Source organism: Scyliorhinus canicula, chromosome 10, assembly GCF_902713615.1.
Source record: "Scyliorhinus canicula chromosome 10, sScyCan1.1, whole genome shotgun sequence".
NCBI lineage: Eukaryota > Metazoa > Chordata > Chondrichthyes > Carcharhiniformes > Scyliorhinidae > Scyliorhinus > Scyliorhinus canicula.
The window spans coordinates 155,708-169,704 of NC_052155.1; the positions used below are offsets into that span (position 1 = coordinate 155,708).

Genomic DNA, 13,997 nt, shown 5'->3' on the forward strand with positions numbered 1-13,997 from the left:
TTCATGTACACTACAAACAACAAAGACCCCAGCACAGATCCCTGTGGGACACCACTAGATACATAGATACATAGAATTTACAGTGCAGAAGGAGGCCATTCGGCACATCGGGTCTGCACCGGCTCCTGGAAAGAGCACCCTACCCAAGGTTAACACCTCCACCCTATCCCCATAACCCAGTAACCCCACCCAACACTAAGGGCAATTTATTACGGCCAATCCACCTAACCTGCACATCTTTGGACTGTGGGAGGAAACCGGAGCACCAAGAGGAAACCCACGCACACACGGGGAGGATGTGCAGACTCCGCACAGACAGTGACCCAAGCCGGAATTGATCCTGGGACCCTGGAGCTGTAAAGCGATTGTGCTATCCACAATGCTACCATGCAGAGGAGATTCACTAGGTTAATCCCAGAGCTGAAGGGGTTGGATTATGAGGAGAGGTTGAGTAGACTGGGACTGTACACGTTGGAATTTAGAAAGATGAGGGGGGATCTTATAGAAACATATAAAATTATGTAGGGAATAGATAGGATAGATGCGGGCAGGTTGTTTCCACTGGCGGGTGACAGCAGGACTGGGGGCACAGCCTCAAAATAAGAGGAAGTAGTTTTAGGACTGAGTTTAGGAGGAACTTCTTCGCCCAAAGGGTTGTGAATCTATGGAATTCCTTGCCCAGTGAAGCAGTAGAGGCTCCTTCATTAAATTTTTATGATAAAGGTAGATATTTCTTTGAAGAATAAAGGGATTAAGGGTTATGGTGTTCGGGCCGGAAAGTGGAGCTGAGTCCACAAAAGATCAGCCATGATCTCATTGGCATGATCATCAATGGCAGCCAGATAAGAACATAAGAACTAGGAGCAGGAGTAGGCCATCTGGCCCCTCGAGCCTGCTCCGCCATTCAATGAGGTCATGGCTGATCTTTTGTGGACTCAGCTCCACTTTCCGGCCCGAACACCATAACTCTTAATCCCTTTATTCTTCAAGATAGCCTACTCCTGCTCCTAGTTCTTATGTTCTTATGTTCTGACCCTCACCCTGACCCTGACCCCGACCCTCATCCTGACCCTGACCACTGCCATAACCCTACCTCGGACCCTCACCCTGACACTCACCCTAACCCTGACCCCAACCCTAACTCTGACCCCAACCCTAACCCCGACCCTAACTCTGACCCCAACCCTAACTCTGACCCCAACCCTAACTCTGACCCTCACCCTGACTCTGACCCTAACCCTAACTCTGACCCCAACCCTAACTCTGACCACAACCCTAACTCTGACCCCAACCCTAACTCTGACCCCCAACCCTAACTCTGACCCCAACCCTAACTCTGACCCCCAACCATAACTCTGACCCCAATCCTAACTCTGACCCTCATCCTGACCCTCAGCCAAACTCTGACCCTCACCCTGACCCTCACCCAACCTCTGACCCTCACCCTGACCCTAACCCTCACCCTGACCCTAACCCAGAAGATCCCACCAGCATCCAATAGCGAGCCGCCTCCACCAATCATGTGGCAGAATGCATGGAAAGTACTGCTCATTGGAACCTTTCCTGCCCATTGGAATCCTTCCTGCCCATTGGAACCCTTCCTGCCCATTGGAATCCTTCCTGCCCATTGGAATCCTTCCTGCTCATTGGAACCCTTCCTGCTCATTGGAACCTTTCCTGCCCATTGGAACCCTTCCTGCTCATTGGAATCCTTCCTGCTCATTGGAACCCTTCCTGCCCATTGGAACCCTTCCTGCCCATTGGAATCCTTCCTGCCCATTGGAATCCTTCCTGCCCATTGGAATCCTTCCTGCCCATTGGAACCCTTCCTGCCCATTGGAACCCTTCCTGCCCATTGGAATCCTTCCTGCCCATTGGAACCTTTCCTGCCCATTGGAATCCTTCCTGCCCATTGGAACCTTTCCTGCTCATTGGAATCCTTCCTGCCCATTGGAACCCTTCCTGCCCATTGGAACCTTTCCTGCTCATTGGAACCCTTCCTGCCCATTGGAACCCTTCCTGCTCATTGGAATCCTTCCTGCCCATTGGAACCCTTCCTGCCCATTGGAATCCTTCCTGCTCATTGGAATCCTTCCTGCTCATTGGAATCCTTCCTGCCCATTGGAATCCTTCCTGCCCATTGGAATCCTTCCTGCTCATTGGAACCCTTCCTGCTCATTGGAACCCTTCCTGCCCATTGGAATCCTTCCTGCTCATTGGAACCTTTCCTGCTCATTGGAACCCTTCCTGCCCATTGGAATCCTTCCTGCCCATTGGAATCCTTCCTGCTCATTGGAACCTTTCCTGCTCATTGGAACCCTTCCTGCTCATTGGAACCCTTCCTGCCCATTGGAACCCTTCCTGCTCATTGGAACCCTTCCTGCTCATTGGAACCTTTCCTGCCCATTGGAACCCTTCCTGCTCATTGGAACCCTTCCTGCCCATTGGAACCCTTCCTGCTCATTGGAACCCTTCCTGCCCATTGGAACCTTCCTGAAAAGTCAGCGAAAGTGTCTGAATATTTTTACGCCAGAGGGAGGTAGATTCTTGATAAATGAGTGGGTGAAAGGTCATCGGGGAACAGGCTTGAGGGGCTCCTGATGCCCAAGGTCATTTGTTGAACTTTTCCCATTTAGAACTCAGAATGGCCACAGTCCTCTTTTTCTGGGATATCCCGGAATATTTGCTGCCTGGTTTTGACACATAATCTTAACCCCATGTGACAATTTGTGTAGCTAACCAACCTTATTACTTACAATACGGTCACTGATGTGCATAAACATCATAATAAGAATACAATTTAATATTTATTCTACAAATCCCGCACCTGGACACATAGCAGTGTTGCAGCTTTCTGATTGGAACTTGGGCCCTTGGCATCTAAAAGCATCCTGTGGGTTGGAGAGAGTTCGTTGCCGGATGCGAAATCCCCCACTGCAGGGTTCACGGCAAGGGCTCCATGCACCCCACAAGCTCCAGGAACAGTCATCTGAAAATCAGGCAGATGCAAGAGATTAGCACAGTGGAAACAGAGCAAAATAGTGAAAGATTAATTCAAATAATCTTGCGAGGGATCATCGAGAGTAAATGAGGACATCTTCTGAGTGTTGACCAAAGTTTGTTAAAAATCCATTGTGACTGAATGTGTATTACTGCAGATGTCACAGTAAAAGGCTCAGAACATTTTTGATGTGAGCCTCTTTGTCCAGTTCGATTTAGTAAATACAAAGAACATACAGTGCAGAAGGAGGCCATTCAGCCCATCCAGTCCGCACCGACCCACGTTAAGCCCTCACTTCCACCCTATCCCCGTAACCCAATAACCCCTCCGAACCTTTTTGGACACTAAGGGCAATTTATCATGGCCATCCACCTAACCTGCACATCTTTGCACTGTGGGAGGAAACCGGAACACCCGGATTCTGCACGTTCTCCCTGTGTCTGACATGGGGAGAACGTGCAGACCCCACACAGACAGTGACCCAGCGGGTAATTGAACCTGGGACCCTGGTGCTATGAAGCCACAGTGCTAACCACTGTGCTACCGTGCTGCCCCTACACTCAGCAGTTACTGGGCACAATTCTGATCACTGGACACTCACACTTCTCAGAATGGTCACTGGCCAATTGGTCAATTAGCGACACCAGGATGTCCAGTTGATTTTCTGTGAAGCCAATCATGATCAAGATGGATTTTAGTTGCTCTCCCCAATCAGGAGCAAGTGTTTGTGGCGGGGAGGATGGTTAGGGTAAGGCCTGGCAGAAGGTGAAGTATTCTTTCCGTTTTGGAGAGATAAACTCCTTTCTTCCAAAGGGGAACAGACTGTTTGGACAATGCAGGCCCTCAATTGCCTCTATCCCCTGCTTCCACTTTCTCCACATTCCGATCCCATCAATAAAGCTGGAATTCATTCCTCACAATCAATTCTAAAAGGAAGATCTAACTATGAACACTAAACAGTAAAGTCGAGGTTCATTGAAAGGATGAATTGAAAAATGAATTTTATGACATTGAGATAGATTTTTACCGTCACAAACGGTGAGGTTTTCACACATCCGTTCCTCGACCAAGATTGCACTGCACAGATCTGGGGACACAGGCTGACCTGATCCCAGTGCGACACAGACTCTGTAACGTTCTTCTTTCAATAAGTAGTGAGCCATCTCAGGGAGCACACTGAGGTTCTGGGAGTTTAGCCACTGTCCTTGCAATAGACGGATTGAATGCTTATTGAGGAAGGAGTGAGGCACACAGGAAATGCAGCCTGTCCAGTCTGACCACTCACTCAATCCAACTGCACCTAAACAATGACAGCAGCATGAAGATCAAGTAACAGCTGCCAAATTCACCCACCCGCCCACTGACCGCTCGCCCACCTGCCCTCCGACCACTCCTCAACCTTCCGGCCACTGACCGCTTGCCCACCTGCCCTTTGACCGCTCCTTAACCATCTGCCCACTGACCGCTCGCACACCTGCCCTCCGACCGCTCGCCCACCTGCCCTCTGACCGTTCCTCAACTTTCCGGCCACTGACCGCTCGCCCGCCTGCCCTCCGACCGCTCCTCAACCGTCAGTCCACTGACCGCTCGCCCACCTGCCCTCCGATCGTTCGCCCACCTGCCCTCCGACCACTTACCCACCTGCCCTCCGACCGCTCGCCCTCCTGCCCTCCGACCACTGCTCAACCGTCCGCAAACTGACCGCTCGCCCACCTGCCCTCCGACCGCTCGCCCACCTGCCCTCCGACCGCTCGCCCTCCTGCCCTCCGACCGCTCGCCCACCTGCCCTCCGCCCGCTCGCCCACCTGCCCTCCGACCGCTCGCCCTCCTGCCCTCCGACCGCTCGCCCACCTGCCCTCCGCCCGCTCGCCCACCTGCCCTCCGACCGCTCGCCCACCTGCCCTCCGACCACTCCTCAACCTTCCGGCCACTGACCGCTTGCCCACCTGCCCTTTGACCGCTCCTTAACCGTCTGCCCACTGACCGCTCGCACACCTGCCCTCTGACCGCTCGCTCACCTGCCCTCCGACCGCTCGCCCACCTGCCCTCTGACCGCTCGCCCACCTGCCCTCCGACCGCTCGCCCACCTGCCCTCTGACCGCTCACCCACCTGCCCTCCGACCGCTCGCCCACCTGCCCTCCGACCGCTCGCCCACCTGCCCTCTGACCGCTCCTCAACCGTCAGTCCACTGACCGCTCACCCACCTGCCCTCCGATCGTTCGCCCACCTGCCCTCCGACCACTTACCAACCTGCCCTCCGACCGCTCGCCCACCTGCCCTCCGACCGCTCGCCCACCTGCCCTCCGACCGCTCGCCCTCCTGCCCTCCGACCACTGCTCAACCGTCCGCAAACTGACCGCTCGTCCACCTGCCCTCCAACCGCTCGCCCACCTGCCCTCCGACCGCTCGCCCTCCTGCCCTCCGACCGCTCGCCCACCTGCCCTCCGACCGCTCGCCCACCTGCCCTCCGACCGCTCGCCCTCCTGCCCTCCGACCGCTCGCCCACCTGCCCTCCGACCACTCACCGACCTGCCCTCCGACCACTCACCCACCTGCCCTCCGACCGCTCGCCCTCCTGCCCTCCGACCGCTCGCCCACCTGCCCTCCGACCGCTCGCCCTCCTGCCCTCCGACCGCTCGCCCTCCTGCCCTCCGACCGCTCGCCCTCCTGCCCTCCGACCGCTCGCCCACCTGCCGTCCGACCACTCCTCAACCGTCCGCCCACTGACCGCTCGCCCTCCTGCCCTCTGACCCCGCTCGCCCTCCTGCCCTCCGACCGTTCAACCGTCCGGCCACTGACCGCTTGCCCACCTGCCTTTGACCGCTCCTTAACCGTCCGGCCACTGACCACTCGCCCACCTGCCCTCCGACCGCTCGCCCACCTGCCCTCCGACCGCTTACCCACCTGCCCTCCGACCGCTTACCCACCTGCCCTCCGACCGCTCGCCCACCTGCCCTTTGACCGCTCCTTAACCGTCCGCCCAATGACCACTCGCCCTCCTGCCCTCCGACCGCTCACCCACCTGCCCTCCGACCGCTCGCCCACCTGCCCTCCGACCGCTTGCCCACCCTGCCCTCCGACCGCTCACCCACCTGCCCTCCGACCGCTCGCCCACCTGCCCTCCGACCGCTCGCCCACCTGCCCTCCGACCGCTCACCCACCTGCCGTACGACCACTCCTCAACCGTCCGCCCACTGACCGCTCGCCCTCCTGCCCTCCGACCGCTCGCCCACCTGCCGTCCGACCGCTCACCCACCTGCCCTCTGACCGCTCACCCATCCGTCCTCCCGACCACTCACCCACCTGCCCTCCGACCGCTCACCCACCTGCCCTCCGACCGCTCACCCCACCTGCCCTCCGGACCGCTCGCCCACCTGCCCTCCGACCGCTCGCCCACCTGCCCTCCGACCGCTCGCCCACCTGCCCTCTGACCGCTCCCCCACCTGCCCTCCGACCGCTTACCCACCTGCCCTCCGACCGCTTACCCACCTGCCCTCCGACCGCTCGCCCACCTGCCCTTTGACCGCTCCTTAACCGTCCGCCCAATGACCACTCACCCTCCTGCCCTCCGACCGCTCGCCCACCTGCCGTCCGACCACTGCTCAACCGTCCGGCCACTGACCGCTCGCCCACCTGCCCTCCGACCGTTTCCCACCCGCCCCTCCGACCGCTCGCCCACCTGCCCTCCGACCGCTCGCCCACTGCCCTTCCCGACCGCTCGCCCACCTGCCCTCCGAACGCTCGCCCCCTGCCCTCTGACCGCTCCTCAACCGTCAGCCATGGAACCGTCACCCCACCTGCCCTCTGACCGCTCGCCCACCTGCCCTCCGAGCCGCTCGCCCACACTGCCCTCCTGACCGTCTTGACCCACCTGCCTTCCGACCGCTCAGTCCACCCTGCCCTTCCGAACCGATCGCCACCACCCCGCCCTCTGACCCGCTCGTCCACATGTAGCCTTTCCGACCGCTCACCCACTCGCCCTCCGACCGCTCGCCCTCCTGCCCTCCGACCGCTTACCCACCTGCCCTCCGACCGCTTACCCACCTGCCCTCCGACCGCTTACCCACCTGCCTTCCGACTGCTCGCCCACCTGCCCTCCGACCGCTCGCCCACCTGCCCTCCGACCGCTCGCCCACCTGCCCTCCGACCGCTCGCCCACCTGCCGTCCGACCACTCCTCAAACGTCCGACCACTGACCGCTCGCCCTCCTGCCCTCCGACCGCTCGCCCACCTGCCCTCTGACCGCTCCTCAACCGTCCAGCCACTGACCACTTGCCCACTTGCCCTCCAACCGCTCAACTGTCCGCCCTCTGACCGCTCGCCCACCTGCCCTCCGACCACTCACCCACCTGCCCTCTGACCGCTCGCCCACCTGCCCTCCGACCACTCACCCACCTGCCCTCCGACCACTCACCCATCTGCCCTCCGACTGCTCCTCAACTGTCCGCCCTCCGACTGCTCGCCCACCTGCCCTCCGACCGCTCACCCACCTGCCCTCCGACCGCTCACCCACCTGCCCTCCGACCGCTCACCCACCTGCCCTCCGACCGCTTGCCCACCTGCCCTCTGACCGCTCGCCCACCTGCCCTCCGACCGCTCACCCACCTGCCCTCCGACCGCTCGCCCACCTGCCCTCTGACCGCTCGCCCACCTGCCCTCTGACCGCTCGCCCACCTGCCCTCCGACCGCTCGCCCACCTGCCCTCCGACCGCTCGCCCACCTGCCCTCTGACCGCTCATCCACCTGCCGTCCGACCGCTCCTCAACCGTCCGCCCATTGACCGCTCGCCCTCCTGCCCTCTGACCCCGCTTGCCCTCCTGCCCTCCGACCACTCAACTGTCCGCCCTCTGACCGCTCCTCAACCATCCGGCCACTGACCGCTTGCCCACCTGCCCTTTGAATGCTCCTTAACCGTCCACCCACTGACCACTCGCCCACCTGCCCTCCGACCGCTCGCCAACCTGCCCTCCGACCGCTCGCCCACCTGCCCTCCGACCGCTCGCCAACCTGCCCTCCGACCGCTCGCCAACCTGCCCTCCGACTGCTCCTCAACTGTCCCGCCACTGACCGCTCGCCCACCTGCCCTCCGACCGCTCGCCCACCTGCCCTCCGACCGCTCACCCACCTGCCCTCCGACCGCTTACCCACCTGCCCTCCGTCCACTCAACTGTCCTGCCTCTGACCGCTCGCCCACCTGCCCTCCGACCACTCACCCACCTGCCCTCCGACCGCTCACCCACCTGCCCTCCGACCACTCACCCACCTGCTCTCCGACCACTCACCCTCCTGCCCTCCGACCGCTCGCCCCACCTGCCCTCCGACCGCTCACCCACCTGCCCTTCAACCACTCACCAACCTGCCGTCCGATCACTCCTCAACCGTCTGCCCACTGACCGCTCGCCCTCCTGCCCTCCGACCGCTCGCCCACCTGCCCTCTGACCACTTGCCCATCTGCCCTCTGACCGCTCGCCCACCTGCCCTCCGACCGCTCGCCCACCTGCCCTCCTACCTCTCTTCAATCGTCCAGCCACTGACCGCTCGCCCACCTGCCCTCCGACCGCTCACCCACCTGCCCTCCGACCGCTCGCCCACCTGCCCTCCGACCGCTCGCCCACCTGCCCTCCGACCGCTCGCCCACCTGCCCTCCGACCGCTCGCCCACCTGCCCTCCGACCGCTCGCCCACCTGCCCTCCGACCGCTCGCCCACCTGCCCACTGGCCGCTTGCCCACCTGCCGTCTGACCGACGTCTGACCACTTGTTTGACTGCCTGACCACTAACCCGCTCTATGGCTACCCACCCACTCCAGCCACTCGCCCGACCACCCAAACCAGTAACTGCCCCAGTGACGGGCTCGGTGGAAATGATGTTTCATTGAAGAATCTGGACTCCTACCTCTGCAGCTCTCATTGGTACATCGGAATAATCCTTCTCTGCAGACACTGTGGGCAAGATTCCATGTCAGTACGGGGACAGCAACACCTTGATCATTGTTTACATTGACTCAATCATGTCTTATTTTAAACTAGTTGTTACACAGGTGGATTCATGTTTATTTTAATCATTCTGCCTAAAGCTTTGGAATGAATATATTAAGAGTGGAAATGACTTTAGGATGTTCTCCAATCAGAAGCCAATGCAGATGTTTGAAACTCACCAGGTTTCACAGCCAATGAGGAAGCTGTCGCCAGGTCGCACACGCGTGAACTGGGATTGGGAAAGGTGATGACAATCACACTCTGATGGAGTGACACATTTGTTGTCTTGCACCAATAGACCCTGAGGAATGACAAATAAACAGAATCGAGCAAAAGGTTAGAGTGATCAAGACTAGAGAGTGAGGATGACATCGTATTGACAATAACTTACATTCATATCACAGAATCTACGGTACAGAGTCAGGCCCTTCGGCCCTAACTGCTCCATGCTAACCAAAAAGCCCATCTAAGCTAACCCCATTTGCCTGCATTGGCCCACATCCCTCTGAACCTTTCCTGTCCATGGATCTGTCCAAATCAATGTCCCTGCCTCACCCACTCCCTCCGACAGCTCATTCCACACACGTCCCACCCGCCGTGTAAAAAGGTTATTCCTCAGCTTCCTATTAATTCTTTCCCCTCTTAACTTAAACCTGTACCCTTTAGCTCTCGATTCCCCAACCCTGGGAAAAAGACTGAGTGAATTCACCCTGTCCATGCCTCTCATGATCTTATCCACCTCTATAAAATCATCCCTCAGTCTCCCACGCCCCAAAGGAAAAACTCCCAGCCTGCCCAATCCCTCCCTGTAACTCAGTCCCTGTGTCCCAGCCTGTCCAATCCCTCCCTGTAACTCAGTCCCTGTGTCCCAGCCTGTCCAATCCCTCCCTGTAACTCAGTCCCTGTCCCAGCCTGTCTAATCCTCCCTGTAACTCAGTCCCTGTCCCAGCCTGTCCAATCCCTCCCTGTAACTCAGTCCCTGTCCCAGCCTGTCCAATCCCTCCCTGTAACTCAGTCCCTGTCCAATCCCTCCCTGTAACTCAGTCCCTGTCCAATCCCTCCCTGTAACTCAGTCCCTGTCCAATCCCTCCCTGTAACTCAGTCCCTGTCCAATCCCTCCCTGTAACTCAGTCCCTGAGTCCCAGCAACATCCTTGTTAATCCCTTCTACACTCTCTCCAGTTTAATAACATCTTTCCTGCAGCGACCAAAACTGTACACAATACTCCAGGTGTGACCTCACCAACTGTGGTGGTCGGTATTAGGCGTATTACGGTACCCAGGTCAATGCTGTAAGACCATTGGTGTGGGAGGTACCTGAGACAGCAATATAATTGGTGAAGCCTGCCTGCTGGTTCCGCCCAGTAAGGCGGAGTATAAGAGTCTGTGTCTCCCCAGGTGCTTCATTCTGTACCTGTGCTGCTGGGGTAAACATCTAGTCCAATAAAGCCTTCAATTGTCGTCCAATCTCGCTTCGAGAGTTATTGATCGTGCATCACCAACATCCTGTACAACCGCAACATAACTTCCCAACTTCTATACTCAATGCCCTGGCTGATGAAGGCCAGGATGCCAAAAGCCTTCTTCACTGCCCTATCTCCCTGTGATTCCATGTTTCGAGAACCGTGCACCTGAACTCCAAGGTCCCTCTGATCCACGATACACCGTAAGATCCTATCATTCACTGTGAAAGTCCTACCTTGATTATACTTTCCAAAATGCAACACCTCACACTTATCTATATTGAACTGCATTTGCCATTTCTTGGCCCACTTCCCCAGCTGATCAAGATCCTGCTGCAATATTTGATAACCTTCCTCACTGTCTACTCCTCACTGTTGGTGGAGTCGGTGTTTAGGGGGTGGAGTCAGTGTTGGGGGTGGTTAGCAGAGTTGGTGTTTGGGGGGTGGGGTTAGCGGAGTTGGTGTTTTGGGGGGTGGGGATGGTGGAGTCGGTGTTTGGGGGGGCTTGGGATGGTGCAGTCGGTGTGGGGGGGGTCGGAGTTTGGGGGGGGTTGGGATGGTGGAGTCGGTGTTTGGGGGGGCTTGGGATGGTGCAGTCGGTGTGGGGGGGGGTCAGAGTTTGGGGGGGGTTGGGATGGTGGAGTCGGTGTGGGTGGGGGTGGGGTTGGCAAGTCGGCGTTTGGGGGGGGGTGGGGATGGTGGAGTGTTTGGGGGGGGTCTGTGTTTGGGGGGGGTCGGGATGGTGGAGTCGGTGTTTGGGGGGGGTCGGTGTTTGGGGGGGGTCGGGATGGTGGAGTCGGAGTTTGGGGGGGTCGGTGTTTGGGGGGGGTCGGAGTTTGGGGGGGTTGGGATGGTGGAGTCGGTGTTTGGGGGGGGGTCGGGTTGGTGGAGTCGGTGTTTGGGGGGGGTCGGGATGGTGGAGTCGGTGTTTGGGGGGGGGTCGGGATGGTGGAGTTGGTGTTTGGGGGGGGTCTGTGTTTGGGGGAGGGTGGGGTTGGTGGAGTCGGTGTTTGGGGGGGGTCGGTGTTTGGGGGGGGTCGGTGTTTGGAGGGGGTCGGTGTTTGGGGGGGGTCGGTGTTTGGGGGGGTCGGTGTTTGGGGGGGTGGGGTTGGCGAGTCGGTGTTTGGGGGGGTCGGTGTTGGGGGGGTTGGGATGGTGGAGTCGGTGTTTGGGGGGGGGTCGGTGTTTGGGGGGGTGGGGTTGGTGGAGTCGGTGTTTGGGGGGGGTCGGTGTTTGGGGGTGGTCGGTGTTTGGGGGGGTCGTTGTTTGGGGGGGGTGGGGTTGGTGGAGTCGGTGTTGGGGGGGGGTCGGTGTTTGGGGGGGGTGGGGTTGGCGAGTCGGTGTTTGGGGGGGTCGGTGTTGGGGGGGTTGGGATGGTGGAGTCGGTGTTTGGGGGGGGTGGGGTTGGTGGAGTCGGTGTTTGGGGGGGTTGGGATGGTGGAGTCGGTGTTGGGGGGGGTCGGTGTTTGGGGGGGGTCGGTGTTTGGGGGGGGTCGGTGTTTGAGGGGGGTCGGTGTTTGGGGGGGTCGGTGTTTGGGGGGGTGGGGTTGGTGGAGTCGGTGTTTGGGGGGGGTCGGTGTTTGGGGGGGTGGGGTTGGCGAGTCGGTGTTTGGGGGGGGGTCGGTGTTGGGGGGGTTGGGATGGTGGAGTCGGTATTTGGGGGGGGTCGGTGTTTGGGGGGGTGGGGTTGGTGGAGTCGGTGTTTGGGGGGGCTGGGATGGTGGAGTCGGTGTTTGGGGGGGGTCGGTGTTTGGGGGGGTGGGGTTGGTGGAGTCGGTGTTTGGAGGGGTGGGGTTGGTGGAGTCGGTGTTTGGGGGGGTTGGGATGGTGGAGTCGGTGTTTGGGGGGGGTCGGTGTTTGGGGGGGGTCGGTGTTTGGGGGGGTTGGGATGCGATGGGACCTTCCGCATATGAGCCAAATTTCTCTGTAATATTCACAAGTTTTAAACATTTTAAATGAAAGAATTGCTGTCCTGGACGTGGTCTGTTCACCCACCTTGGGACAGTAACAACCAGCCACACAGTCCTGCCGAGTGAGGTGACAGCTCCGACTGTGTCCCAGGTCAGCACAGTGACCACCACATGCTGCTCCACAGGCCTGGTATTCAAATGGATTTCCACAATGACCATCTGAGAATATAAACAAGTTTAGTGTTAACACACGGAGAGAACAGAGGTGTTATGGGAGAGGGTGAGAGAAACCACATCTACCCCCTTAGGGCAGATGGTGTCGTGGTTTGGTCGCTGGATTAGTAATTCTGGTACCCAGGTTAAAGCTCTGAGGACCCGGGTTCCAAACCCACCTGGGCAGATGGTGAAATCTGAATTCAATCAAAAGTGGGAATTAAAAGTCTAATCATCATCGATTGTTGTAAAAACCCATCTGGTTCATTAATGTCCTTGAGGGAAGGAAATCTGCCGTCCTTACCCGGTCTGGCCTACATGTGACTCCAGACCCACACAGAGATGTGACTGACTTTTAAATGCCCTCAGTGATGGGCAATAAATGCTGCCCACATTCTGTGGACGAATATAAAATCATCCGCAGCACCAGATGGAATGATAGAAAGCTTACAGCACAGCAAAAGGCCACTTGGCTCACTGAGTCTGCCCGGGCTGCATCCTGCAGTTTGAGGTTCAAATCCAGACACCTTTTAAATGAGTTGGGGATATCAGCCTCTACGACTCTTTCAGGCAATGGGTTCCAGTTCCCCACAAACCCTCTGGGTGAAAAAGAGTCTCTTCAAATCCCCTCTAACCTTTCTGCCAATCACATTCAATCTATGATGCCTGGATCCTGACCTCTCTGTAAAGGCTGATGGTGTTCCGACGTCCTGGATGAGCGCGCGGGCAATTCAAGCCCCAAAGAGCCAACATTCGTGAATTAACCAATAATATGTATGTTTCCCCAAGATCTTTGACCATTGACTGTTCCAATGAGGTACAGGCACCACATTTGTAAGCAAAACATTTAAAAAACTGTTTATTATAATAAGATAAAATACAAACATGTAATGGAATTGATAGAACAGTGGTCTATTAATCTAATTACTCCCAAAATCCCGTCCCACCCTCCACTCAGACACACACGAGACAGACATACAGGGGACAGGGTAGGAAAGGTTCAAAATAATAGGAATTAAACTGAGGATGAGAGATGCTTCTTTGCTGCTGATGTTGTAGTCTTTGTGGTTGGCGATTTGCCAAGGACGCAAAGTGTTGCATTGGTTGGTTTGTTTCTTCTAACGCTTGGTTTCCATTAGGGCAGCACAGTAGCATTGTGGATAGCACAATTGCTTCACAGCTCCAGGGTCCCAGGTTCGATTCCGGCTTGGGTCACTATCTGTGTGGAGTCTGCACATCCTCCCCGTGTGTGCGTGGGTTTCCTCCGGGTGCTCCGGTTTCCCCCCACAGTCCAAAGATGTGCAAGTTAGGTGGATTGGACATGATAAATTGCCCTTAGTGTCTAAAATTGCCCTTAGTGTTGGGTGGGGTTACTGGGTTATGGGGATCGGGTGGAGGTGTTAACCTTGGGTAGGGTGCTCTTTCCAGGAGTC

General features: G+C 57.9%; 1 protein-coding gene across 1 annotated transcript in view; it reads right to left on the reverse strand.

Moving 5' to 3' along the window:
• The window catches only part of scospondin (subcommissural organ spondin), a 443,172-nt gene that overhangs the window by 122,279 nt on the left and 306,896 nt on the right, over positions 1-13,997 (reverse strand). Inside the window, exons 36-40 of the mRNA XM_038810430.1 lie at positions 12,437-12,570; positions 9,159-9,280; positions 8,897-8,943; positions 4,029-4,301; positions 2,828-2,989 (exon numbers count right to left, since the gene is read on the reverse strand). Of these exons, the coding sequence (XP_038666358.1) occupies positions 2,828-2,989; positions 4,029-4,301; positions 8,897-8,943; positions 9,159-9,280; positions 12,437-12,570 (738 nt within the window). The remainder of the gene's footprint in view (positions 1-2,827; positions 2,990-4,028; positions 4,302-8,896; positions 8,944-9,158; positions 9,281-12,436; positions 12,571-13,997) is intronic.